General features: G+C 50.4%; 7 protein-coding genes and 1 pseudogene across 8 annotated transcripts, besides 1 other annotated feature; 2 read left to right on the forward strand and 6 right to left on the reverse strand.

Moving 5' to 3' along the window:
- Positions 1-2,501: 2,501 nt before the first annotated feature.
- NCS54_00190700 (Cupin-2 domain-containing protein) lies at positions 2,502-3,125 on the reverse strand (the record flags this gene model as incomplete). The annotated part of the gene is made up of 1 exon (XM_053147520.1): positions 2,502-3,125. One exon carries the CDS (start codon positions 3,123-3,125, stop codon positions 2,502-2,504), a length of 624 nt encoding a protein of 207 aa, XP_053003495.1.
- Positions 3,126-7,928: 4,803 nt separating this feature from the next.
- On the forward strand, positions 7,929-10,626 carry NCS54_00190800 (Glyco-transf-28 domain-containing protein; the record flags this gene model as incomplete). The annotated part of the gene is made up of 6 exons (XM_053147521.1): positions 7,929-8,001; positions 8,055-8,751; positions 8,808-8,968; positions 9,024-9,387; positions 9,447-9,797; positions 9,849-10,626. The coding sequence occupies 6 exons, from the start codon at positions 7,929-7,931 to the stop codon at positions 10,624-10,626; spliced, it is 2,424 nt and encodes an 807-aa protein (XP_053003496.1).
- An 86-nt stretch (positions 10,627-10,712) lies between these two features.
- On the reverse strand, positions 10,713-12,167 carry NCS54_00190900 (Zn(2)-C6 fungal-type domain-containing protein; the record flags this gene model as incomplete). Its single annotated transcript, XM_053147522.1, has 2 exons — positions 10,713-11,948; positions 11,997-12,167. 2 exons carry the CDS (start codon positions 12,165-12,167, stop codon positions 10,713-10,715), a joined length of 1,407 nt encoding a protein of 468 aa, XP_053003497.1.
- A 797-nt stretch (positions 12,168-12,964) lies between these two features.
- Positions 12,965-13,678, reverse strand: NCS54_00191000 (Hypothetical protein; the record flags this gene model as incomplete). Its single annotated transcript, XM_053147523.1, has 2 exons — positions 12,965-13,343; positions 13,395-13,678. 2 exons carry the CDS (start codon positions 13,676-13,678, stop codon positions 12,965-12,967), a joined length of 663 nt encoding a protein of 220 aa, XP_053003498.1.
- A 4,786-nt stretch (positions 13,679-18,464) lies between these two features.
- On the reverse strand, positions 18,465-22,579 carry NCS54_00191100 (Hypothetical protein; the record flags this gene model as incomplete). Its single annotated transcript, XM_053147524.1, has 3 exons — positions 18,465-19,038; positions 19,166-19,723; positions 19,785-22,579. The coding sequence occupies 3 exons, from the start codon at positions 22,577-22,579 to the stop codon at positions 18,465-18,467; spliced, it is 3,927 nt and encodes a 1,308-aa protein (XP_053003499.1).
- Positions 22,580-24,233: 1,654 nt separating this feature from the next.
- On the reverse strand, positions 24,234-24,967 carry NCS54_00191200 (Hypothetical protein; the record flags this gene model as incomplete). The annotated part of the gene is made up of 2 exons (XM_053147525.1): positions 24,234-24,250; positions 24,304-24,967. 2 exons carry the CDS (start codon positions 24,965-24,967, stop codon positions 24,234-24,236), a joined length of 681 nt encoding a protein of 226 aa, XP_053003500.1.
- Positions 24,968-25,621: 654 nt separating this feature from the next.
- On the forward strand, positions 25,622-26,410 carry NCS54_00191300 (Hypothetical protein; the record flags this gene model as incomplete). Its single annotated transcript, XM_053147526.1, has 3 exons — positions 25,622-25,888; positions 25,942-26,334; positions 26,396-26,410. The coding sequence occupies 3 exons, from the start codon at positions 25,622-25,624 to the stop codon at positions 26,408-26,410; spliced, it is 675 nt and encodes a 224-aa protein (XP_053003501.1).
- A 566-nt stretch (positions 26,411-26,976) lies between these two features.
- NCS54_00191400 lies at positions 26,977-27,810 on the reverse strand (annotated as a pseudogene). Its single transcript has 3 exons — positions 27,743-27,810; positions 27,468-27,663; positions 26,977-27,408 (listed from the first exon to the last, which is right to left on the reverse strand).
- Positions 26,977-27,810: a sequence feature.
- Positions 27,811-27,871: the final 61 nt, after the last annotated feature.

Consider the following 27,871-nt stretch of genomic DNA (forward strand, 5'->3'; position numbering starts at 1 on the left):
CGTTCCCACTCGTTTGAGACGACTGATACGTCACCTGAACTCTGTCTGCTCTTCAATGCTTGGCTCCCAAATAGTCGTTCAATAATCACTGAGCCGTCTGCACGGGGAACAACAAAACAACAGCCGGTCGATACGGCTGGCGGGTCTCCAAGCTTGAGCCCGTCCGGCGAGGCGCTTGCACACCGTCCTCTATCTGCTGCCACAACGGAGCACCATCACAAGGATACAGAGGGGTTCTTGAAGAGCACCGACAAGTTGACGCCCAAGGAGGGGAAAAAAGACGAGGGGGGGGACCCTTGACACGGATAGCCCCTGAATCCGTCGGAGCGGGTGGTGTGGTTCTTGTTTCGATGTCCGTCGATTCGTTCCTTTTGGGCCCCCCCATCCCACCCAGGACGAGACGTTCCAGAAGGGCGCGCATGAATGTGCAGCGCAAGACGGGCATGGGAAAGCAAGCATCTGGCGGGGACAGAGAGAGATTTATGGGCAAAGAGGCAGGCTGCATGAGAGGCTGCATGAAGAGAATGGCTTGACAGGCCGCGAGACTGGCTTTGACAGGCTCCATGAAGAGGCTCGGTGCAGCTGCGTTTCTTCAAGACGACAAGCATGCGAGGGCCTCTCGTCTGAGCTCAATATCCCGTCCAACCCTGCGCTCATCGCGTCGTCGTGGCGGCTAACGCCCCTCCACGCTGCGAACGGAGCGCCCAATCATCAACGCCCAGGCCATATCAGATGGGTTGATGGAAAGATGTGGCTTTTTTTTTTCTCCTCAGCCCAGGATTCACCTCAGATCATCGATTGAGTAAACGCACCTGCTCGGTATGGACAATTCTCTTATCGCCATCCTCAGCCTTCCTCTGTGCGACCGCGGAAATGGAGAAAAGACCCCTTTGATGGGTTATCAGCACGTTGAACGCCGCTACGACACGAATAGCCTAGTCCTCAATCAAGCCTCTTCTCCAAAGCATCCCGGCGATCCAATCTCCTGCTAGCTCTCCCCCTCCCCTGACATCATCTCTCAAGAGCTCAATCTCCAAGGCTCAGGGGGTAGGGGAGGCGCTCGCTAGCCCCCAGAGAAGGTTTCATGGAACCTTCGATTGCAGCGACCGGCTCTTTTCTCTGTTGGGTCTGCCTCTCTCTCTGTGATGGAAATTGCCCATCCGTTCCTTCGGGGCTAGATACCGCAGAGGTTGCAACGGGAGGAGAGCATCCTTGTGTGTAAATGCACTCTGAAACACCCGGTTCCATGCACAGGCCGCATCAAATCGCACAAGGTTTGTGAATCGCGTCTTCAAGACATGGTCTTTTCATGAAAGCTGAACAAAGAAGACGCAGTACCGTCATGCTGGTAAGAGAGAGAGGTCCGTCCCGGGTGCCGAGTGATCGATCTCTTTCAACCCCCTTTGAGACGGCCTCAAGCTGAAACACGCATACAAAGGAAAAAACGCAACTCTGGACGAAAAAGAAATGCCGCGTTCCTTGCTTTGGGTGAATGCCTCGGCTGCAGGCTTCACACGCATCGATGATCTTCAATCCCAGTTCTCCGCTTCCCATCCATCGCTTCGGGGAATTACCCGCAGTACTAGGCCAGACATCGTAAAGGATCCGCAGCGTCTCAATGCTTGTCAATGCCCGGGAAGCGAAGTGCTGGACCTGACCTTGAGCAGGGGACCTGCAAATCTCCTGCGTCGTATCGGCCATCGCCCGTCATGCTGTGCAACTCTCGAACTCTTGAGCTCGATAAGCAGCCTGCCTACAGCTCGTATTCTTGCCGCTGCAGCTCTGACGACGTGATGGCTTGGCCTTGAGGGTCAAAGTTGAGGAGCATCTCAATGTCATGGTTTTGACTCAACGGGGCGTCGATCGTGAGACAAGGTGCCATCCCAACTCCGGCAGAGGCGAACCAGAGACGCGGCATGGGCGCAGAGCAGACCTTGATTGGGAAATGCTTCCGTTCGGCAAACTAATTCAACTCTTGGGTCGAGGATGCTGGCTTTCCTTGGTGTCGGAGATGCGCATCCACACTTTGGTGGTCCATCGCATCGCGTCCCAGCCTTATGGGTTTCACGTTACGTACTTGCGGGCGCATTTCCAGTTAAGCTGGAGGCTAGGAGTCATTGCCGAGGGAATGTTGGTTCATGGATGTGTCAATGTACTGTGTTTAGGTGGTTCTTGATGGTCAATGGGGGGGATCGTCAGATCGAGTCCGTGTTGTTGACTCAGAGGACCCGGACCAGAGTTGTCTCAACTTCTCGAACAAAGCGTGAATCTTGACTCACGGGCGACAACTCGGCCGAGTGCCGCCATGACTTGGTACCTTACATATTCATGTGCCGTGACCACTAAGGAGCCTGTTTGCGCCTGGCACCTTGGCCACAAGCCAGCGATAAGAGTGGCCGGTTAGGCATAAATGAGAAAGATCGGTGAGCCCCAATCGTTCCATCCCAGCTCATATGTCCTGCTATTCCATAGATACTCGTCACATGGCCATCGGCAATTCTTCATGGCGTATACTCGGCATAATGCGACTGGCATCCTGCCAGCCGACCCATGAAGACAAGACATCCCATCAATGCGTATGTCACGGCCCTCTGAACTGTTCCTTGAACATGTTTTCCCAGAAAGCCGGGTCCCTTCCAAAACACGGGATAGTTATCGTGTGCCCAGGCCACGACCATGATAGAAAACAGCATTCCCACTGTCCCCGTTACAGTATCCTTCTTGTCCTTGAGCAGGCTCAGTATGTTGCGAAAGAAGATCTCCTTGTCACCATCTGCTGGCTCTGTCCATTCTCGAACAACAAGGTCAATGTCCTTGCCTGCTTTGCCTTGCTCTGTGTTGTCTGCGCGCATGTACTGGTGGACTGTATACCGGGGTATCGTGATAACACCGTCATCCTTTGTGAATACAGCTGTGCAATCACCGAGTGTCACAAGCGCATAACCTTCCACGATTTGCAGATACTCGGTGTGTGTCTCATGCCAGTGCAGACCCGTGCCAGGGATGTCATCACCCGTCCGGAAGACGATGGTGACGACAGTTGATGTGGATGATTTGGGGCCAAAGTCGATGCCTCCAAACGGGACGAAGATGTTATCCCAATCACGTGTGGTCGTGCGAGCCATGTTGAGTGGGCGGGTATCATGCGAAAACGTTGGAACTCAGGTTTATGATCGAGATTAGCTCGCTTTCCTTTTAGATGCGAGAATATTCGTCCATAAACATCAAGGTCATGAATGAGGCTTTATAGATACACATACTCAAGCCAAGCGTCTTATCCCTTCAGCTTTGGCTGCTTCTCGGCGACTTTTGTCGTGGCGCGGGGTCCATTGCCCCGATTTCCGTGTCCGCGTCTGACCAGGACAGCAAAAGACCGAGTGCGAACGGAAACAAGGACACCATGATGGCCTAGAATAATAATTATCTTTTATTTTTAGCATATATTTATTAATGGTCAAATGATGATTCTTGACTACTGACGCAAGGGAGTGTAAGCCACCTTTCATTGACCTGCTAAGTGGTGATTTTGATCTTGTGCATGACCCTCTAGCCGCATTCTTCCGGAAGGGCTAAGGAAATATTATATATGTCGAGATTGAAGCTCATGATATATAGCCTTGAATCCTACGTTCTCGCCCTTAATAGATTGCAGTGATTGAAGTACCTACCCACTGCCAAAGCCTCGACATGGTGTAAGCATGGTCTAGGGTATGTTACTTCAAGCGAGCAATAGAATACCCAAACCTCCGAAACTCCGAAACTCCCGAACAAGTAAAATATTTAATGATAAAGCCTTATTCATATCTTTAAGTCATACTGAACGCCTGGTAGGCTTTCTAATTTGAAAAGCGCTGCGTTGTTTTCGTCCCTCCTCGTGGTATCACTTCGAGGGACGAGCATTGGACTGAAAGGAGGCCATGCCCATCTGAGGGGTCGGATATCAAGACAAAGGGCTCGCTGATACATCAGCATCACTAAGACTCTAAGTTCACCGTGAGAGGTAGTGAAAAGGCGCGCTCACATTACCGTTATGCTGTTCACAAATATACCGAAGCTTGCCTTGGCGGATCACATGCAATTCTTAAACACGGGGTACTCCTGGAGTATTGACTTATTAACGACCTACGAGGACCAAGAAACAAACGGAGCACCTGGATAGTAGATAATCCTGTATGTGTGTAAATACTATGATATTCATAAGAAGGGAATGTATTTGAAATATATGGGTAGTTGGATGGATGGTTACTCCCTCATGAGGTTTGGTGTCTGGAAGGTCTTGTGTATTCTCTGCCTTGTAGGTTTCTTGTTTCCCTATCACTAACCTTGTAGATGGGTGGGTTAATATATCAACATCCTCGTATTTTATTTCTCCCCTGACCTTGATCGGGATGATAGTGGCTGAGGCGAGGTACTTAGCTCTGAACATACGAGGCGGCGATGGGAATAGGACCTCCTATAGGGAGCCTGATGGTGGCACAGTATTGTACTTGTGCGTCCATGGATATAAGAAACATCTGGCAAAGAGGCCCCTGGTTCGGAAATGAGACAGACTCTTCGTCCAACTTGGGCAGCCTGTTTTGAATTTGTTCTAGCAACAAGGCAACAGAGAAATTGTGTTACTGCCATTAAGATGAACACCCCGACAAGAGAGAACTGGTTCGATGAATCAGCCTGACAGTGGATGATGATACTTTTTACGATGTGGGTGCCTCCCACAACGCCTCCTGCAACGATGTGTCTACGACTACGCCAACTGCTATAACCAGGATGACAACTTAGCAGTCATTCTAGCCAAGGAAGCCTACACTTATAATTTTACACTTACTGCTCATGTTGCTGCCCTCATCACTCTGGAACGCTTCGTCTCGCATATTGAAAGGGCCTTCCTCTGTTGTCATCCAGTGAGTTTCTCTGTACATATGGCCTAAGCTACGTGGGAGAGTTTCGATGGCGCCATGTATTGACAACCGTGTCTTCTGCTGTTATAGCTGATAGCCTCTTTTTGGACGTCATTGATGGCAAGAAGAATGTGTGCATCAGGACTTGCTGGGGATGAGACGGCTTGGGGCTCAGAAGATAGTGTATTCGTGTGGGCCAGGGGTTATTAAACCTCAACCCATCTACTGCAGTTTTGAATCTTGCCTGTCATCTTTTCTGTTACTCTCGTCTTCCTTCTCATTGTCCCTGTTGACCTCGTTGACCTCGATGACATCTTCCTCAGCCTTATTCCATTCACGTATTTCCTTATAATACTCGTCCAGCGCTCTCATGGCTGCGTCGGAATGGACTGAATGCACAGGCCTTTGAGTGACGATGAACAATTCATCGCGTGCGTGAGTATAACAAGAGTAGCATACAATGTTCCATAGGCGTCCCTTTTAGCCATGTTTTCCAATCCTTGCGGTGTTTCCGCTCCAGATTAACCAGTACCTCACGCGTAGACTCTGGTTCGGCGGCTGGTAATAGTGGCTTGGTGTCCTTGGTACTATATTGACGGTTATTTACGCCGGGAGCGGTGGAGGGGAATATTTGCGTGTCGCTTCGTATCAGTCTCGTGGGGGCAATGAGATGCTTGAGGTTGTACTGTGGGTAATAGTGATGAAAGGGCAAAGTACTTTCAGTTCGATGTGATGTTGTAGGGGATCACGTTGGGGTGAGGATAAACTTGAGAGACGTGTTGAGAAGAGTATCATCTCGGGTGCCACGTGATAGCCACGTACCCCGTTCTATCTGAAAACGCCATGGATTTGCTTGCTGGCTGCGCCGGCATAACTTCTGAGGGAGCTGAGCTCATGAGCGATGGGCAGATGAAACAGGTGGTTGATCGATGGTTTCCAGCATGTGGTGGTGGAATTCAAGTGCGGAGGAGTTGGTGACATGTATGGAAGCCTCGAGGGGATGATAGAATGAGGTTCAACTCTGAACGAGAGCTTGGATGAGGGAATAACTGATGCAACTGTCCCTCCAACTGAGAAACTTGATGACTGTTTTGAAGTTGATGGTGGAAAAGCTGGTATTTCTGACTATTAAAAATGTTCAGATGTAAGGGGCAAGCACAAAGAGTTTGCATAGAGAAAGGTGCGATGGCGCAGTTCGATAGCCAGCCAAGCTTGAGCCATTTCGATAAACAGGAGTGACCAGGAAAGTTGGATGTCGGGAACGCACAGCCGTGTTGATCCTAGTGTGAGCCCTCACCGAGTCAAAAGGGGTGTTCAGAGAGTGGTGCAACAAGAACGACTTGCAAGAACGTTGTCCTTACCTCTGGATGCTTCTTAACTTCAAATGCAATGCAAAGAATCCTCTCTGAAGCTCATGTAGCCATTGGATATGATCACTATAAAGCGAAAACACCAAGACCATTGACCGAGTTGTGTTCTGAGGTTGGTTCTGGTCAGGTTGGCAAGAGATTTCAGAAAATCTGGCAAGGTTAGGATGTCTAGAAAGCTCTATCTTCATATACCTAGAGAATACAATTACGCTAAGCAAATTGTCAAATTTACCAGCCTCGAGGACGAAGCAACCGTGGTGCGTGAAGAGGTAAACGGGTCAGGCAACAAACGAGACAATAAAAGACTCGTCATTATGGGAATGCCTATCTATCCCTGCTGTTTATGAACCCGACGTTGACGGTAACCGCAACCCTCCCTCATTGTTGACTCTCTAGTCTTTCCATATCAACTGTCTCGCCTCGGGTCAATATCTTTGCTTTCTTCCGGCGAGCACAGCATCTCATGGTCCCCAGTACCGTGGTCGCGAACCAAAGGAGCATACTGATCAAGTTTATCCAAACCGCAGCCTTCATCCTGCTCTCTGACGCATAAAGCTTTGCTTCGTACAAGGGAGTGTCGTCGCTTAGGAACTGGGACGCAAAGACACTGAACTGCGCTAGCCACAGAACCGACAGCATGCCATCCAGCACCGTCCAGCCGCAACTTGTGGCTGTGAAAAAGAGGTGTATGATGCAGACGATCATGGAGACACCGGCGACGAATTCTGCATAGATCCATCTGGAATCTGCTTCCAGGTGTTTTGAGGTCGCTTTTCGTAGGTCGAGTCCGTAGAGTATTGCGATGACGACGGCGAAGAGAGATTGGAGGGCCCGGAGGAGGGCGCGGGAGATGACACCAGTCAAGCCCACATTCTCCCAATAGTCGGCGATTTTTGGAGACTGCATCGATATCGAAAGAGCGGTTTCTGGGGAAAGTACAGGGGGAGGAAGGCTCGCCGTAAGAAAGAAGAACGAAACAGATGGATGTGATTGAGAAGAAGGGTTTGCTGTCTGGCTTTGCTCCTCTGTCTACTCCCCACTCCTTTTAATTCTGGCTCTCCACATCATTACGTCGACCCAAAGCTTCTTTGGTCTCAAATGAGAAGTTCCGCCAAGTCTACTCGGCACAGCCGGGCTCACGAAGTCATTCTGTTCGTGGCCGAGGACCCGCAAGGCTATGACCAGCGGCGTCTGGGATGCCGCCTCGGGGACAGGGGTTGCAACTTACAATACGAAAACTCCTTGAGATCTCATTGGGAGACACTGAAGGTACGCAACATGATTCATTACGTGGCCCACGTCTCAGCCATGGCTATTTCTATCATAAACTCGGATGTGAGCGCCATGAAAAGTGGACTTGTGGGTAGAAGGGATGGTGTTTGGCCAATGCTGGAATTTTCGCTTTCTTTCCGAGTCACCCATGTTTAGAGCCAAGCTAATAGTCGATCTAACAGGGGACCATGATTCAGAATCGTGCAATTACTTCGGCCATTTCGGCGGTAGTGCCTATCCTGGTCGCACCGCTTTCGACCCTATAATGTTTCTATATGACTTGGATGACGTCGGGACGGATTGCTCCATGCCGAAGAAGTCAATTTGATCTGCTTTTCTGAGGTCATCTTTGTTGTCTAGACGGCTCACCTCCATGACAAAGTCAGAGATGGCATCCACGAACGATGATATCGATCAGCTCGGCGAGACGAGAACAGCTGGAATTGATGCATCTACTAGAGGTAGCAGTGCAAAACTGAGTTTCATGGTGTTTAATACTGACCAGGGATCCCAGATGACGGCCGAATCGATATCGACATACCCACGACCCTGAGCCGACGACTGTCCAAACTTCCAAATTTCGAGGAACTCGATACGACTCCCGGACTGGCTTCGCCCGCATACCAACAATATGAGAATAGAGATCATTCTGTTATCGCCCTCAACATCGTCATCCAGGTCATTGGAAGTCGTGGCGATGTCCAACCCTTCATCGCGCTGGCGCATGAGTTACAGAAACACGGCCACAGAATTCGACTGGCCACCCACGACGTATTCGAGACCTTCGTCCAGTCGTCCGATATCGAGTTCTACCCTGTCGGAGGCGATCCCTCTCAGCTCATGGCATATATGGTCAAGAACCCAGGGCTCATCCCAAGCATCGACAGTCTTCGAGCCGGAGATATCAACACCAAGAGGAAGATGATTGCTCAGATGCTCGACGGGTTCTGGGACTCGTGCATAATGCCTGATCCTAAGACAGGCGACCCATTCGTGGCAGATGCTATTATTGCGAACCCGCCTAGCTTTGCACATGTTCATTGCGCCGAGGCATTGGGTGTTCCTCTACACATGATGTTCACTATGCCTTGGACTAGTACAGGAGCTTTTCCTCACCCCTTGGCGAATATCAATGACCCGAGTACTAGGAAAGAACGTGAAGTTGCAAATTACTTGTCGTATAGCGTGGTTGAGTTTCTGACGTGGCAAGGGTAACTTACTGATCAATAGTATTCTGCTGGAATTGAGGACTAACCGAAGAGTATAGACTCGGGGACCTGGTCAACCACTGGCGAGAGGCCAAGCTCGGCCTCGAGCATGTTCCTATGAACGAGGGCCCCAGACTTCTCAAGTCTCTGGAAGTGCCATTCACATACTGCTGGTCCCCAGCTCTGATTCCTAAACCGAGAGAATGGGGCCACAACATAAGTAGGTATCGTACAGCCAGAAATGTGGTATACGGCGGTTCTAAAATATGATCTAGGTATCTCTGGCTTCTTTTTTCGACAACCCCCCTCCTACCAACCCCCTGAAGACCTGGAAGGCTTCCTCAAAAGCGGACCGAAGCCGATATACGTTGGATTCGGAAGCATTGTTGCCGATGACCCAGCCCGCCTGATGATCATGGTCCTCAAGGCAATCAAAACAGCCGGAGTTCGGGCCATAATATCCCAGGGGTGGAGCAAGCTCGAGGGGGATGAGGACCCCAACATCTTTTACGTCGGTGATTGTCCCCATGAATACCTGTTCCAGCAGGTCTCGGCTGTTGTTCACCATGGCGGCGCTGGAACAACGGCCTGCGGTTTGTTTTACGGGGTACCGACCGTGATCGTTCCGTTCTTTGGAGAGTAAGAAAACTGGGCTTGTTTGATTCATGGTCCATAGCTGACATGACAACTATCGATAGTCAACCTTTCTGGGGTCAGATGGTAGCCAACGCCGGTGCTGGTCCACAGCCAATTCCTTACTCATCTTTGACATCCAGAAATCTCACCGACGCTATAGTACATGCTTTAACTCCAGAAGTTGCGATCGCGGCGCAGAAAATGTCTGAGAGCATGAAAGCCGAGTCGGGAGTCCAGGCTGCGGTCCAACATTTTCACTCCAACTTGCCTGTTGAGCCACAGCGTTGTGATCTCTTCCCAGAGCTTCCGGCATCTTGGTCTTACAAAGGAAAAAGACACCAAGTCTTGTTGTCGAAGAAGGCAGAGCGAATCTTGACTGGAGCGAATAAACTCGAGCGGAACAAGTTGAAGTTGTAAGTAGGCTTAGCCTTTCAAGTTGGCGGTACTGACACCTTGCTCGGTAGTCACAAGCCAAAGCCAATCTTTATTGCAAGTAGACGTTGGGATCCGTTCACGGCCGTTGGATCAGCATCTATGGAGGTTGCTGCGTCGATGGCGGATGCGACAGCAGGAGTTTTCGTGAAACCCTACGAGACTATCAAGGAACACCAAACGCGAACGAAAGCATCACTAGAGAGCGGATCAAGTCAGGCTCTATCGCAAAGCGATTCCGCAAGCGTTAGCGAATCGGTCGCGAGGAAAGCGGTTGGAACATCGACCAAGAGTCTTGGGAAGCTGGCCGTTACATCTGCAAAGGGCATATTCGTTGATATTCCCATCGCGGTTACGGATGGGCTGCGAGCTGTACCGAATCTTTATGGGGAGGATGTGAGGCCTCGGGATCATATCACTGGCTTCAGGAGTGGTGCGGTGGTCGCTGGTAAGAACTTTTACCACGGAATCTTTGAGGCTCTGACAGACATTGCCGTGTACACATACCACGGCAAGCGTCAAGAAAATGCATTGGGGGCTGCAAAAGGCCTGGGCAAGGGCGCATTGAGCTTGGTGACCAAGACAACTGCTGCTACCATCGGACTCGTTGCGTATCCGGCCCAGGGCATACACCGAAGCATCCGGGCTGCAGTCGTGACTTCAACGCCCAAGGCGATCGAGGCGGCTATGCGTATTGAGGGAGATTGGCTTCTTAAGAGGAAGCCAATGTCTGAAGAGGAAACTCGTTGCGCTGTTGCTGACTTTGAGACCTTGCGGAACTCGAAACCTACCAAGGTTGTGCCAGGGTAAACAAGCACCTGTAGACTTTTCTTGTATAAACATCTTCGTATTTCATAGACTTGTGATATGTTCTCTAGGCCTTACGTATACTTTAACTAGATGCGAGCATGGATTTTTGATACCTTTCCAACCACGCTTGCCGGCCATTCTATAAACGTAGACAACTCGTCACTCAGCATTGCCTTGATTGAATCGACGAGATGCTCTGACCACCCCTCTAGAAACCAGCACTCCTCAAGTATTGCTATCAAAGGGGCATAGTATGCAAAGATGAGCAAGGCTGGTGGTTCTTGTCGCTTGAGAGCTGCTATGAATGTCTCTTGTAGACGATACAGCCAGCCAAGTATGAGCTGGTTGGTTGAAGGGGTTTTGCACACGCCCTTTTCGCTGCCGTAGTTGGCCTCGTATATGGAAGAAAGAGATGAGAGAGCGTGATCGTAGATGGTCATGTTGATACTTGCGTTGGTCGTCAGCCACTCTCGCAACCTGGCAAAGGGTTCGACCCAGTCCATGTGCGGATGCGTAGAGCTCTCGACCTCTTCGTCTGGCCCGGACTCTGCAAGAGGCTTCAAGAGTCCTGAGAAGAGCGTGGCAGGGTCTACAGTCTGTCTGATCAACCGCACACCGTGTATCAATGGTAGTTGGTGAAGCGTGGTTTCGTCTCCAACCTTGCAGACTAGCAGATCCTTGGACGATGTCGGACCGGCAGCAAAGGCGCAGTATGATACAAGCGTTGCTGCAACGTAAAGGGCGCCACAGTTTTCCTCTGTGATGTTTGAGAGCGTCTCGTTGAGCTTTTTGAGGCCTACTTCTGAGTGCTGGGTAGCTATTGAGCGATGTCGAGCCCGAGTATCGGACCCGGCTGGCTCCAAATAGGCGAGGTGGAACCCAGAAAGGGCATAGATGAGATGCAGCACGAAGTGGTGAGAAAAGCCTATTCTGGGGACATTATTCCTCCAGAAGAGACCTATGCTGTCATTGGGCCTGGAGAGCGTGCCCGCGGTGTGATGAACAAAGTGTACCATCAAATCAGCATCGACAATATTCAGCGAGCAGGCTTCCGAGTCGGCCGGAGGGGAAGCCGAGGAAGTGGTTGAAGCATTTGAAGTTGGCGATCCTGGGGCTGTTGCCTCTCTGAGAGCGTTGCCGAGGGCAGCCCAGTCTTTGCGCGGACGACCGGGGCCCCGATGAGGTGAACTCTTCTGGCTTGCCTCCAGCTCATCGGACAGGGCCTTTGGTATTGGGCCGTAGGTGGGAGGAGAGTGAGGGTCGAAGCTACAGGGGACGTTGAAGCGCATGCAGTTGAAGCACATGGGCTTTGTCTCGTCGCACTGCCTTGTTTAGTGACTGGGAGGGGAATGACGAGATGTGAAGATTACCTTTACTTTGCGCTTCTTACAGTTGAGACAGCCATTTCGGGACTTGCGATGAGGTCGTCGGTGCTGACGGCCGAGTGCCGAGTTGGAGGTGGGCTGCATTGTCGCTTGCTTGCTTAGCGGCCGATGAACAAGGGCTATTGCAGGCAATGTCTTGGAGTAACTTTGATGCATTCAAGATGTTCAGATAAAAGTAGATGAAAGAGCCATCGTTCATGAGCGTCGAGATGCTGCCAAATAGATAATGAGCCACAGTGACACGCACGCAATCGAACATTGCATCTTGGCGACCGGAACATGCGGAACAGGAAGCATCGGATCTGACATGAGAATTTCGTATTCCGGGATACGAGAATTATGCAACCGCTCCCGAGGGCACCGCCGTCGAATCAGAAGCTCTGGCTGACCTCAAGGATTCCATCATTTAGCTCAGAATGCTTGTCTTCTCTTTATCGAGTGATTTGCCCACATCCTGGGGCTTTATCATCCGACGTGACAGGCTGCGTGTTCGGCTCTGGGGGTCATGGTTATCCGAGCGAAAATTATTTCATTGGCGCGCGATACGCGGAAGTACGGTCGGGTATAGCTCTCAGCAAGTGACAAGCACCAAGACAATACGGTCGGCCTTTGTGTCTCGTATCACAGACAACGTGGCAAAAGCTAAACGCGTTCTTCGGATATCAATGTAAGTCTCCTTTAGTAGATGTAGCTATCAAAGCTATCCCGCAGCAAGCAGGCCTTCTTGATTATTTGCAAGGTAAGGAACAAGCAATCTGGGGAAGAAGAATGAATCTCAGTAGTCTTCATAAAAATAGATAGCAAAGACGATGAAAAAAAAAAGAGATGAAAGAAAAGGTAGACGAATAAGAAAATCTCAAGTAGGATAGAGAAAGGAACCCGATGTCTAAGAATAGAGATAGGCTGGCCTGTGGGAGACGACGAAGCTACTGAAGAGTCTTTCCCTAAACATATCAATGCCCGCGGCGCCTCTCCTTGCGCTTGGGCTCACACGACCCCTTGCATTGGGGGCATTCAAAGTTATTCTGAGAGACATAGACACGAATGAGACATCGTGCACAACGCCACCAGCTCGAAACCGAGTGACGATCATCTAGCCACTCTTCGTTGACGACTTCGCCACGCTTCTGGATATCCTCGCGATGGTATTCACGGAGATGGTCGCGGAAGTGATCGCGGCGTCGGAAAGGCTCGCGGGAGCGTGTGCATCGTGGGTAGTCGCAGTAATTTGCCTCGTTCGATTCAGGCTGATGAGTGTGCTTGTAGTGGCGCTGGAGGTCGGCGGCCCGTCTGAAGGGCCTGGAGGTACAGCCAGCATGAAGGCAGTGAAAACTATCGCGTGTTAGATCGTGAAGTGAGAGAAATTGGCGGGGGCCGTTGCACCTCGAGTTGTCAGATAGACTCGTGTTTTGACTCGGCTCTGTCAAGATCTGGGATGAAGAATCCGGGTACGAATACGCGCTCGGCACTTCTACAGATCGAGGTGTTTCTTCAGAGAAAGACGGAGGGTCCTGGTAGGTAGAGGAGCTCGGCCACTGTGGTGTTTCCATGGCAGAGGACGAAGAATACTGGTACGAATACATGGTTGTCCCATCCGTGGGCTGAGTTGGTTCAGTGGTGGGAGATGTAGGTTGCTGGTAGGCAGAGGAATACTGGTACGAATACATTTTCGGCTTTGAGGATTGATGCGGCCCTTGGGGCTTGTGAGTAGTTAGAAGAACTGATCACTGGAGCGTGTCCTTGTAAACTGATGACTTAATGGTAAGGGGCTGAATGTTAATGAGTCGTGATGTTCTCAGGAGGTAAAATGAAGGAATAGAGGATAAGCATGAGCAGAACTTGAGAGAAATGTGGCGGGGATGCATCTTATGTGCAAAACATTGTGCTTCTTATCTTTGTGCCCTTGGTCCTTGCAAGGCGTACTTTGCACATTGCGGCTGTCACACGGAATCGGCCACATGCTCTTTCACTTGACTCTGGTTGTCGATGATTGGAGGTGGCTGCTGGCACATTGATATAACTGGCGAAGGGTTTTGGCACTAAACCTGAAAGGTAGAGACCAACAGTGTTGCCTGACCACTTGGAGATGGACACGTCATTTTGTAAATTCATCGACATGTATTTCCTACTGTACTAGGCCTTTAGTTGGAGTTATGTGTGCTTATGCTCCCTGAACATTGCTGGTAATGACTGGCCAGCCAGAGTTGGATAGTCACCGAAGCTGGCATCATATTTTCACTCGCCTTATCGACATGGGGAGCATTTTACGATCCGAGGGCAAGGCACTAGACAATCAGCCGGCCTGACTATGCCATCTCGGGGTGCAAGAGGGTTATTGATGCTCTGACGGGTGGACGACCTAGCAGGGTCTAATTCTTCACTGTTTTGGCTGGTTATCTCGCCAAGGAAACAGGCAGTCTGTGCTTCCTCGACGCAGCAACCTGTGGGGAGGATCCAGACGAGGACATGCCGTCGTGGGTACCCAATTGGTCGAGGGAGGTCAGCAAACTGGCTTACGACTTGGCTATCTGCGTCAACAAGGATCAAGCTCCAGATACATTCAAGATTGCCAACTGCGGCAAGACGCTCCAGGTTATCGGGCAGTGCAGCACAATCGTGAATGTTGCATGTCCGGCTGACTTGCACCCACTCCAGGCATCGCCGTGGCAGGACGCTTTCAAAAAGATCATAGCTCTCCCAAAACAAGCGAGGGTTGCGATGCTCTCGTTGTTAGGATTCATTTTCATGGCCACATCCCCCGACTCCTCATGCAAGCTTGGAAGAGCCGACAAGTGGCTGATTCTGTTGATGCTTGCCTTATTCAATACATCTCTCAATTTTGGATTAGAGCAGATAAGGTTAGAGGATACAATAATGGTGTACACGAATGATGCAATGGCGCAAGGGACGGGGTGTCTGAAACGTGGTGATGTTGATAAGGGAGACCGGCTGCTGTTTGTGCCTGGCTGCTTCCATCGCTTGGTGTTGAGGCGATCGCAGATGGCGGACTCGGACCGGTGGATAATCGTTAGTCAGGTGGTCATGGAGCGGGAGGAAGGCTATACGAGAGATAAATGGGCGGGATTATTTAAGGATGGTAAGTTGCAAGAAGTTACTATTGAGTAAGGTATTATCTTCAAATCAGTGGTCTATTCCGGGCTTGGGTTAGCACGTATATATAGCTAAGGTCGCCGGTTATGTACAATTTTTCTTATTTTAAAAAATCAGCTTTAAAGGACATTAAAAAGACTAGCTCAAATATATAAGACCTAACTTATAGTAAAAAAAACATTAGTAGCTTAGCCGATGCTTTTCCTAGGTAAGAGGGATAAAATTACAATAGCTAAGCTTAAAGCGATGTTATTAACATCGTCCGAGGTGTCTATGTAGTGTTCCTTATTATAGTTAAAGTCTGGCCTTTTGGGATAAATGAGCCGATAGACAGTTACAAATTAGTACTGAAACGACTGCGGGTGTGCATGATGAATAATGCTGGATACGGGCCATGCTGTAACATTGGTATATATTAATCTGGCGTCTATTCAAAACTAGTTAATATTTGATAGTTGGAAACGGGCGCCGTTTCCACTCTACATTCCCAAGTAGTACGGCTGCCTCCTCGCGAATAGTGATCTTGTCTCTCCATCGGTCAAGTAATACTATTACTTCCTTCCCACTCCTTTCATTTCTCAGTGCAGTCTTTACTACCTCCTCGCTGATGGTGATCCTATCTCCCCGTCGATCGAGCAGTAAAGCCATAACTCCCTTCCCACTCCAATTATTTCCTGCTGCGGCCTTCACCACCTCCTCGCTGATGGTGATCCTATCTCCCCGTCGATCGAGCAGTAAAGCCATAACTTCCTTCCCACTCCAATTATTTCCTGCTGCGACCTTCACCACCTCCTCGCTGATGGTGATCTCGTCTCCCCGTCGATCGAGAAGTAAAGCCATAACTTCCTTCCCACCCCAATGGTTTCCTGCTGCGGCCTTCACCACCTCTTCGTTGATGGTGACGTTGTATTCCCATCGGTCAAGAAGTAGTGTCATTACTTCTCCGTCAAATCGTTTGGCAATGGCGCAGACTGCCTCCTCGCTGATAGTAATTCTATCTTCCCGTCGATCAAGAAGTAGCATTATCATTCCCTTCCCATCCCTTTCATTTCCCGCTGCAGCCTTTATCACCTCTTCGGTAATGGTGATCTCATCTTCCAAATGGTTGAGAAGCAGAGCCATGACTTCCTGATCGAACGAACTTGCAACCCAGATCATCCTGTTTGCCGTAATCCTCACTCTTCGACCAAGCAGATCAGCCATTGCCTTCGTCTTCTCAGCCTTCCTTGTGCCTTTTCTACCTTCCTGACATCTGTACGTCAACGCTAGCTCGTCCATAACTGCGATCGTGTGGGGGTCGTCTCTTCCTGACGTTTTTTCGTAGACTCCTATCGCTTCGTGAAGTTTCTGGCTTGCCTCCTCATACTTTCCCACATCTCTCAGTAGAAGCCCCATGTTCGCTAGCCTAGACGCCCCGTCTAAACATGTATCTGGTTTCGCATGCCTCGATCCCCGGCTGCTCAAAAAGCATTTATAATCTCCTCTACTTGGTAGCCTCTCTTGCGACGTTTCCCAGTCCCAGACAAGCAACACCTCTCGGGGAAAAGTCGTTATTCGTTGTAAGAGGTTTGGCCAGTCCATAGCTGCTCCTTCAGCGCGTTCGTCATCCGTAGGGGTAACGGCAATTGCAACAATAACACAATAATCCTCACATAGCCTGATGATAGTAGGCTTTGGTGCTCCTTGCAGAAGACAAACGAAATCACCCTCCTGGATGGGCTTCGCCGAAGATTGGAGAATCCAGCGGCCACTCCATTCTGGGAAGCAGCCAGATATCCTTTTCAGAGCGACATCCACATTCTGTCTCTCATCCCAAGTACTATTGCCTGGCATCGAGATCTCTCCAAGAACACAAGCCTTGGTCTTGATCACCGCAATTTCGTCTTCGTCGCAGGTTTCTACAGATGCTTGTTCGCCCATGAAAGACTTGATAAGCTGATGAAAGATGTCTTTCCACGATTTCGTGTAGTCAGGCGATAGACCAACTGGGATATCAGAGCTCATGCCTAATAAGGCATAGATTTTGTCCCGGCGGTCGGTAGCATCTCGATTGTGATACATATCCACCAGCTCTCCGAGAGGGCGTATATGGAGAGAGAACCTGTCTGGATGGCCAACCGTGGTTTTGGGCCGGAAGATTGCACCCTTTATGAGGTAGATCGCGGAACGTATTCGACTTTGCAGGTGTTCATCTTCAGAGACGAGATTGAGTGCTTGTAAACCAGAGCAGAACGCGTATCCGTCTATCTCAGTAGAATGACACATGATCAAAACATGCCTAGCTGCGGCAACCTCCTGCAGCACCTGAAAGAATTTTGTCAGCAACGTCTATCAACACCACCGATCATCCAGCATCTTACCCAGATGCGCCGAAACCAAGAATGCTGCAGCAGCGCGAGGACTGCTTGATGCTTTGTTTCGTCGCCAGAGGGCTTCGTAGGCACGCCACAGGCAGCAGCACCCAATTCTTCTAGTGCTTGATAACTATTGGTTATGGTTTCTTTGTCCACTGGACCGCAGCCTGTTGTCGCTTCTTCAAGCCAAACGATTACACGGCTAGCACCAGCGTAGATCTTTGCCATAGATTGGACTTGGCGCTCCCGCTCTTTCATATCACCTTGATTGATGCAGATAGCATCAATCCATATGACTCGCTGAAGAGAGTAATCTCGGAGACGTGATAATGCCGCGTATAAGTTTTCCGTGATCCGTAGGTGACCTTTATTTGTGATAATAAACCGTGGCTTTTTTGGAGAACCCCATACGTATGATAGAGCCTCGTAAAGGTGAGTCCCTTTCACTGAGTCAAGGAGATGGTAGTGAAACAGTTGGCATTGTATCGGGGCATGTTCGTCTTGATTTGGCATCAGTCGAAGTAGGCGGATATGGCCATCTTGCAATGCAGAATAGCAGTACTCAGGCACGGCGCAGGATGGTAATGATGGAGGGCACGCAGGGTTGGCAACCCCGGCCACTGGAGGCATCACCTGTTTTGATTCGAGACGTTCAGCCTCCATATTTGCGTCGTTTCGCCTCACTGCGCGTCTTAAAATGCAGTTTGCCAGTGTCGTAAGAGGTAGAAGGAAAGTGTTAACACGCAGATGAGAACGTCAGGCAGAGAGGGGCAGAGAGGGAAATTAGCATAACTACCCGTTAGCTCATGTAGGGGTAGGGCCCCAGGGTGTGTTTCAGGTTCAGGTTCAGATATATATTTAGATCAGAGGTGCATTTCAGGTCAGGGTTAATACTTACATATAGGTGCGGCTATGGGCCTTAATAAAGGTTTTCTTACTATAAAAAATTAGCTTTATAATAGTACTAATATAATATCTAGTGACCTGTTCAGGTATGATAGATAGCCCAGTGAACAGGCTGTTGCTTCACATTACCGCTGCAGTGCAAATCACCCGTGGCACCGATCTTGCCGTCCTTGCTATACTTCTCAACGGAAGTGTTGATGTCGATGAGATCCTGTCCACCGAAAGCAAAATTCACGTTTCCATCGACCTTGGTAGCCTCGACTCCAAACGCGCATGTGCCAGCGGCCGCAATCTTGCGCTGATTCTTGCCCGCAACTTGCGTCGTCCACTTGGTGCCGCCGTCTCCTTCAATGTTCTTGATGATGGACTCACAATCCTTCACCAATGGGGATTTGTCGCTCGTCTCGTTCACAAAGGTCGAGTCTCCGCACTCATTCTTGCCGGGGGGGATGTCGCACGGATAGGAGGGGCTGGAGCCCTTGGAGGCCGTATCCCATGATTGAAATGCGCGCTCAGGGCTACATACAGGGAGACGCACGAGGCCTGGGGTCGTGATGTCGACATCAAGAAGGTCCCGGAAGGTACTGTCATCGCCGGTAGGGTCCCAATCACCCGCCACGTTCTTTTTCCCATTCTTGTTATAAGTGCGGACGGATCTGGGTAAACCATTCAGTTAGCCACTGTATTGCGGTAGGGGAGGAAAAGGAAAGGAAAGAAAACCCTCGGGTTGCAAAATGTCTCGGCTGTTGGAGGGCCTGCAAAACTGGCTTGCGAATGACTCACCCTTTGATCAGGTCCTCTTTCGTGATGCCTCCAAACAACGTGCCGTCCAACGAGTCCAGGCCGGGCGGCGCACTGAACTTGTTGTTCTTACAAGTCCTCTCACAGTGGGTATGGATATAAGAACAAGAGCATTCTTCGGAGTCACCCTTGGGATATACCAAATAGTAACGTCTCCCTTCGTAGCACACGCTGGTGGCGTCCATGGTGTCTTCGTCGAGATAGTCTTTGACAGGGTATTCCTCATTGCAGTTATAACCTGAGTCGAGAACAAAGGCATACGTCCCGGAAAGTCGCCAGAGGGTAGGGATGTTGAGCCCGTAGAAGGACTTCTCAATGTTGGCTTGGAGATCATCTTCCTGCTTTAGGGTGCTTTCCCCATTATACAAGGGGCCCCCGACCAGCTTCCCGTCAGAGATGAGGTTCCATAGTGTATCAATTGCCTCATCTGTGCCGTCGAAAATCCAGCGTAGTGCGTTAACGTTAGCACCGGACCAATATTTGATTATTTGGCCCATATAACTGTTAAATGAAGCCTGCTTCTCCGGTGTCCAGTCAGAGCTGATGATTACGTGAAAGGTCAGCATGTAACATGGTCATGTCAGAATATGGGACGACTCACTCTTTAGATGACAGCAAGTCCTTGGCCAGAGTTGTACTCTGGCCAATCAGCGTCATGGTTGTATCCTTGATATTGTCGTGGGTGGCGGCGTTGGCGGCAAAGTATGGGAGCTTCTTAAGGAACGAGTTGAAAAAGGGCCCAGCAGCGGTGGCGGTTCCGATAGTGACAAGATCGATCAGGACCAGAAGCCATGTGTTGTCCTCCTCCTCAGGGATTGGAGCAAACTTGTTCCCAAAGTCGTCGAGGGAGAAGCTGATGCCGGTCGCTGCCTTGTACAGCGCAAAGTCAAAGGCCGCAAACATCTCATGGAGATAGACAAACGAATCCCAGATCATCTCTGCAGCAGGTCCGGAATCTTCCGCGTCCATTCCATTCAAGCAGGTGCTTTTAGTGTTGCAGCCGGCCCCCGATATCGATCCGCAGTCCACACCATTTCCAGTATTGAGAGTCTGGGCAACCGAATCCGAGAAAATGAGGCCACCGTCTTTGTCCGTGTCTTTGTAAGTTCTGATGACATCTTTCCATGCATCATCAGCTTGCAGCCCTCTCCACCGCTCGATCACAGTGTACTCCTTTGAGCGACTGACGAAAGGGTCAGTGCAGTAATAGTCTGTCCAGTTGCCGGTTCGAGTGAAATCTTCCTTGGGGTTCTTCCCTTGGCTGACAGCTTCCTTGAACAGGGCCCAGCTCTTTGCTGGCTTGGGAACGTCGTGATAAGTCTGCAAATCAACAGCCCAATCAGTAGTTCCGCCCATGCCCCATGACTTGTAGAGATTCTCTCGAACCTTCTTGGTGCTGCTGCTCATGTAGGAGACCCACTCGGTGTCATCGTAGATGAGAATGTCGCTGTTGCTGGTCGAGTCGACAAAATGCTTGACAACACGGCTTGTATCCTTGAGAATATCGCCGATCTCAGCATCAGCAATATAACCGGCGGTATCGGTGCATTTCCCCTTCTTTGCACCCGAGTTCAACCTGTCGCCAGTATAGAGACACTCCGGTCCGTAGCAACCCGCCTCGGCCATCTTGAAAGATCGACCAAAGCTGGTGACGCCTACGATGACCTTGTTGCTTGGGACACCTGCCTTGGTGATCATCGCCAACGAGTATTGAGTCTCAGTGAGGTTCACCTGGCTGCGGAGGCAGTTACCAAAGTCGCACCCTTCCTGCGAGAAGGCATTCTCTGTGTCCCACTGGCCATGGAGATCATACGTCATGTAGACGATATAGTCCAAAACCTTGGCAATGTCCTTGATTGGGAACTGCTTCAAGTACCAGTAGGAAGAAGGAGCAGCGATAGACAAAGACCTGCCCTTCAGCAGGTTCCTCAAGACGGCGAGGAAGGCGAGATAGTTCTTCCCCTCATCCTTCTCAGCTGGCGGGATGCCGGGGATATCAGGCGCTCCAGGGTATTCCCAGTCGATATCAACACCTTCCAAGTCATTCTTGATGATGAAATTGGCAATCTTGGTAGCCATAGTGAGGCGGTTGGCAGGCTTGACGCCCTCGCGAAAGATGGCATAGGTGGCGGGGTTGGTCGAAAAGTCCCAACCACCGAAAGACAAAATCTTTTTGACATTCTTGACGCGCTTGAACTCTTGAAACTGATATTGGGAGAGCTTGTCGCCTACCTCAACATCAAAGTCCTGGGTCAGAGTGCCAAATGCAAAGTGCAAATGCGTATACTTTGACGCGTCGATCTGAGAAGCATCCTGATAGAGACAGTCACGGCCAATTCCGTAGCCTTGAAAGTATCCAACACGCACTGAACCATCGCCGCTGCCCTTGACAATCTTGGTACCACAGTTGGAGATGCAGCCGTTGGTGTTTTCCTTGGCAGTTCCAGGCGCACCAGTATTAGTATCAGTGCAAAAGTCCTTGGTGATACCGCACTGGCCCCAGATGTTGCAGCAGGCATTCAGGGGGCAGGGGTTGAGATCAGAGATATCAGTGGCGTCCTTGGATTTCTCGGTACCTGGCTTCTGCGGACCGCACTGAGCGTTGGAAATGGGGTCGGGGAAGGGGGGGTCACCCTCGCTCAAGCACATGACAGTCTTGTAGAATAGGCGCTCGCACCCAGCCCAGCCCCAGGTCTTCTTGTTGAACTTTTCAAGATCTTCCATTTTGAGACCGTTCTCGATAGCAATGCTGGCGCAGTTATCGTTCTCCTGAACCTTGTAGGCATGGCAAGATCCGTCAGAGTTCTTGGGGGGTCGGAGGTCAGGGAGGTCTCCCTTGGAGCAGCAAATATGCTGCTTGGGCATCAGCTCGGAACAGAACTTGGATCCCGGGTTGTACTTGGTAAAGTCGCTGGCCGAGATGCCGCATCTGCTTGCCAACTTGGCGCAGCTATCGCCGGAGTTGACCTGGATAGTCTTGCACTCGGCACGGACATGAAGATGCTGATGACGTCTGGAATGCCGATTGTTCGTGATGGCGAGCTTGGATGGCTTGGTAGAGTTTTTGGCATCAGCCAACTTGTCAAGTGGCGTTGTGTACAAGACCTGGCCCGTCATGTTGGTGGACTGTGAAAAGGACAGGCAAGTTCCATTCGCCCAGGACTGAACAGCGTTCTGGAGGGAACCAAAAGTGGCGTTGCTTGTTACCATCAGGCCAAACGAATGGGCGCCGCCAAGGTCCGGACCACAGAATTGCATGGCCAATGTGGGCGTTGTGACATTCAAGTTGGCAAGGTTATCCTCGAGGAGCTTGAGGGCAGAAGAGCCAATCACTTGACTCTGGAGGCCTTGGCCAACGTAGAGGCCGATAGTGGCTTGGCCAGACTGGGCAAACATGATGGTGGGTTTGTCCGTGGCCCCGTGTCCATGAGCGAGGTAGCGGCGAGCCTGCTTGGTGATGGAACGGATTCCAGAAGCAGCTAGGCCGAAATCTTCGTCCCATCAACCAATCTCATAACTGGCGTTGACGGGGGCAAAAGAAAGGGCCACGGCGGTCGAGTTTGGCAGTTGAGAAAAGTCTGGACCGAATGATGTGCAGGCATGAATGCGATGGCCTGTTGAGCCATCATCAACCGGATCATACAGAGAAAACGCATAAAACATGGTTTCCTGACATTGCTTGAGCTGCTTCAGATCCGGGTAGACAGACCAGTTCCCCGGTTCGGGCCCGGAAATGCTGCACCGCTCCGGACAAGCATCAGTGTTGAGGTAATATGGACTAGCTCCGAGTCTGTTTCCTGGGTTTGCCACGGCCAGGCTAACAGACGTCAAGATGCCCACAACCTGGAGTGTTGTTGCAAGCCATGTTGAAGTCAACATGGTCAAAGCAACCAACGAGGTTGAATAGGACAAAGAGAATGTCAGGAAGACAAAATAAATGTAAAGGTTGTGTTGTATGGTAAAGAGAAGGAATAGGAACGAATGACGAGATAATGAAGGAATAGGAGCGAATGACGAGGTAATGAATGACTGGAGTTGTATTAATGAATGTAATGTACGTGTATTGCTACTCCTGGGTGAAAGAAAGGTTGACGGCGGATTACCTCTTATACCAACAGAAGGTCTCTCTGAAACTGGAAGGTCTCTCGAGAAGCCCATCTCTCCCTGACCCTGCTCTTTGCCCGGAACAACAAGACATTCACTCCGGTTCAGCCGCCAAAATCTTGACAAATTGGCGATTTCCTATTTTGTCAAGTCAGGCAGTGGCCGGGCGTCTTGAGAGATTACTCCATCCTCCTTGCTGCGTTACAGCATAATGATATGAGCAGACAGACGAGTCAAGCCAAGACCGCAACCCATGATGGTGGATATTTGCAAGAATTTCAACGCCGTTTGTCCGGCTTGGCCACTCCTTTCCATGCTGGTTTAGTGTGTTGGTTGTTGGTTGTTGGTTGTTGGTTCCATCATTTATGCATATCAAGGTGACTGGGACTTTAGAGTCTAACAGGGTACAAGGGCTCTAGTTCGGAGCGGGAGTCCCGCATCGGTTCGAGCCGATACGGTTAACAAAAGAGCCCTTGAATGTTCCGAGACTGCAGTGGGGGCGGTCAGGGCATGCTGCGGGTATAGAGATGCTTGGCATGGTATGTTGACTCCACCTTACGAGGCTGTTGGTGATGGATCATTTGACATGGTCATGGCTCAAGTTCATGCGGATTCGCTGGCGAAGAGCCCGAGGCTCATCTCGGTAATTATCAGATCAAGAAAAGTCTGGAGCAACTCGTGCCAGACAAGATGGTCAGAACATAGCGACGAAGCGAGCTTTGGAAAGCCCCCAGTTGAGGCACTTGATTGTATTAACAGTGCAGATAAAAGGTCTAATTGTTAAATAACTATGCAAGCTATGAACTAGAGGGAAGATGGCCGCACAAGATTATAGAATGAAGCCGAAAGCTCCCAACATGAATGCCAAACAAGTTGCCCCCCTGGAACGATTCGCACCGCTGCGCTCTTTTTTTTAAAAGATGAACAGTCAACTCCATCGGGAACGTCAGTGGCGGCCCGCCACTTGCATACGTCAGAAGTCATGGAGGCGGAAATGCTTGAAGCAGCTGCAGTACCTATCGTGACGGCGCAGCTCTCTGCCTCGGTTGGCGGAGATGTAACCACCGGGCAGCGATCTTCTTCATACTCGTCGGTCGACAAAAACGTGTCGTCTGTGCTTGCGATGTCGATGGCGACTCCAGCAGGGGCCGCGCAAGTCTGGTTGCTGGTTGCAGCAACCAGGTCGATCTGCTTCGAGGGACCCTTTGTGGTGAAAACAATGGCGACATTGGTCAGGTTGGTCCGAAGGACGGTGTAAGGGTCAAACCCAGGGGATCCCTCGCCGTCCTCAACACAATTGGTCCAGCAGACATGGAATGCCAAGAGCCATGTGTCCTCGGTGTCGAAGTCAAACATGTAGAAGCTATGCTTCAGATAAGGGTCGCTGCTGGAGTGATTGACCAAGGGAACTTCTTGCCGGCCGCTAATGTTGGGACCACCAAAATTGCTGTACCTCCAGATCTCATAGGTGATTGTAGGCCTGAGGAGTGGCATGAGCCCAGTGTTTCGGTAAGAGAAAACGATGGGCATCAATGGTGACGGATTGTATGTCTCATTGCGCGGGAAGACCAAGTCGATTTCCACGAGACCAGTGGAATTATTTTGCCCCTCGGTAGCCCCGCTAGAGAACAGGAGGAACCAACACGCCAAGGAGGCGAGGTGGGGTAGGGGAAATCGCATGTTGGGAATGAGGGTATTGAGAAAGTGCGCAGAAGCAGATCGCAGTCGAAGCTCTTGCAAGGACCTGAGCGGGTTCTTGTAGTGGGATGGGTGGGAGACGCTGGTCTGCATTCGTCTGAGTACCCGCATGCGCCGTGTTGCCGGCTTGGTAGTTGTTGGTTGACAGATGCTGGTCCTGTCCGCCAGAGTAGCAGCGGGTCCTGGTAGGGATGCGATTAGCCCCTGAAGCAAATGTCGACACAGTAAAGGGACGGGAACCAGCTCTGCTCCGCTGCCAAGACCATCATCACCGTCAACTCTACCAACCCTGATTCGTCCCGCAGCATGCGACGGAAGGTTATCCTTAATTATGCTGGTCAGATCGATCCGGATGACAGTCTAACCCCCGCCAACAAGGATTTATCGAGATACCCGGAAGGTCTCCCGATGCTCCAGGCACACATTTCGAACAACCAACATCGTATGCTAACTATGCTTGACATTCACGGGCTTGGTTCACGCCCGCTACAAACCGCAAGATGATGGAAAAGTATAAGACTGAGCTGCCCAGGCTGTGATCTATCTACTCCAACCCATCCAGCCACCAACGAAATTCATCTCTCCCCCTTCTTCTTCTCTGCGATTCATCCCTCGGATTAACGAGATGCATCTTTCATGTCTTTTGGCCGTGGGGCTTCTTCCACAGTTGCTCTCCGCTCTTCATATCCCGTCACGTCGAGCTGTGGATTGCGGATTTGCAACCTCTGCCGACAGTGGTGCGACGTGCTCGAGCTTCGCCGACGAGTGGGGACTGTGGACGAGCTCAAGTCGTTAAACCCCGGTATCAGCTGCCCCGATATCGACACAGACGGGCTGTACTGCCTAGTCGGCGCTGTCAATGATGAGGAGCCTACAACCATCGTTCCTTCGAGCACGACGCGTGTATCTACACCACTGTGAAGCCCACTGTCACTGTGAAGCCCTCTCCTACTCAGGAGCCCGGGAATGGCATCGAAACTCCAAGCCCCATCCAGGAGGGCATGGTATCCAACTGCAACAAGTTCCACTTGACTAGTCCTACGGCCACCTGTGAAGGTGTCTTGAACTATCACAAAATCTCCCTGGCCGACTTTGTCAAGTGGAATCCCGCGGTTGGCAAGGACTGCGGTGGACTGTGGGCGGGCACCAACGCCTGCGTTGGCGTGGTGGGAGACAAACCTTCGCCTACCACCACCGCTGGCAACGGCTTGACGACGTCTACACCCATACAGGCAGGGATGGTCAAGAACTGCATCAAGTTTCGTTACATCAGTCCCACGACCACGTGCCAAGGTGTTTTGAGTTACAATAAGATCACAATGGAGCAGTTTGCGAAGTGGAATCCCGCAGTAGGTAAAGATTGCAGTGGGCTATGGAAGGAGACGCATGCTTGCGTTGCTGTTTCTTAAGCTCAAGCTTGTCTAGCTTGGGGATATCATGTAGATCCGAGTTTGATCTACTAGGAGGTACTTACCTACTCGGAGCTATATCTGTTCTATCATGCGTGGTATATGTCACGATGTGAAGTTTTATAAATAATTTTCTGCTTCTGTGTTGAAGTGATAAATATAATCTTACAAGAAGAAACCCTATAGGTTACGGTATTGTACGTTATTTGGTTTTGATACCGGCATATATTAATGACTGTGTTTTTGCTATGGTGGCTGATGGCTTCTTGTCGTCATTGCAGATAATAATGAGATTTGAAGGTACTACGGTGGAGAACTCATAACAAATGGTTTCTAACATTGTGTGGTCATTATTTCTTATTCTTAGGATTGGGGTGTTTTTGTTAATGGAAAGTGCTTGGCTTTTGTAATTTGCTTTGAGTGGAAGCTGTTCGGTATTAAGGGTTGAAGATGAAAGAGAATTCGGTAGGAAATATAGACAGTCTTAGAGTCTTGAAGGGGTTACCATCGAATGACTTTACAAGTGACTATTCTGCGTGATGCCAATATTGGGCTGCCTCATTGGAGGCAAAGGCTTTATACCTTCCACAGCACATCCTGGTATTCGACCTCCCTGCTTGGCCATGCGCCCATCCTTGATAAAACACCAACTAGAGAGCCAACTTCACCCTTTCCCCAATACTCATGCGCAAACGCATTCAACAGGTCGGCCCCATTCAACAATGCACCACTTGTCCAGAGCCTGCCGTCCCTTGCCCAGCGCCTCTCGACCCAATTGGTTCCAGGGGCCTCCCGGCGCAACATACCCAACATGGAGCGTGGACCTGTCGCTGTTTTGCCCTCGAGCAGCCCAGCCAGCAAAGGTACCTGAATGCCTCCGCAGACGGTCAGGAAGGCAGAACACTCATCCCAGCATTTGCGAATAAAGGCGAGCTCCGCAGCATTGGGCGTGTACCCAAAATTGTGGGCGCCAATAAGAACAACATCTAAGGATGGGCATGACTGGAACGAGTCCTGCATCACGCCGTCAGTGCGTGTCCATCATGGTCATGAGTTGTTTCGCGTGTATATACCATCGGCAGGATTGACATGCCGCCTGAGAGGCGACTGTGAGCTGCCTCACCGGCCTCGGAGACCCAATGAAACTTGAAGTCGACTGCTTGAGCCTTGAGACTTGGAGCTAGCAATTCATCTGGGAAGCTTTCTACAAAGTCTTTGCTTAATCCATGGAGCATGCCAACAGGTGCAATGTCGAGGAGCTCGGTCACTCTAAATGTTCGTCAGTAAGCAAGCAGCAAGCAGACTTCAACCCAGGGTGGTAATCTAGTGATAAAGTAGAATTACTGACCCATTCATCAAGACAACTCCAACACGAATGGGTCTAGTCGGGTTTGAAAGACTGAATTTCGCGGCCATTTTGATTGTCATGAGTACCAAGGCTTGAATAGAAGGGATTGTGGTTGTGCTCGGCTGAGAC

Source organism: Fusarium falciforme, chromosome 1 (genome assembly GCF_026873545.1).
Source record: "Fusarium falciforme chromosome 1, complete sequence".
Classification (NCBI taxonomy): domain Eukaryota; kingdom Fungi; phylum Ascomycota; class Sordariomycetes; order Hypocreales; family Nectriaceae; genus Fusarium; species Fusarium falciforme.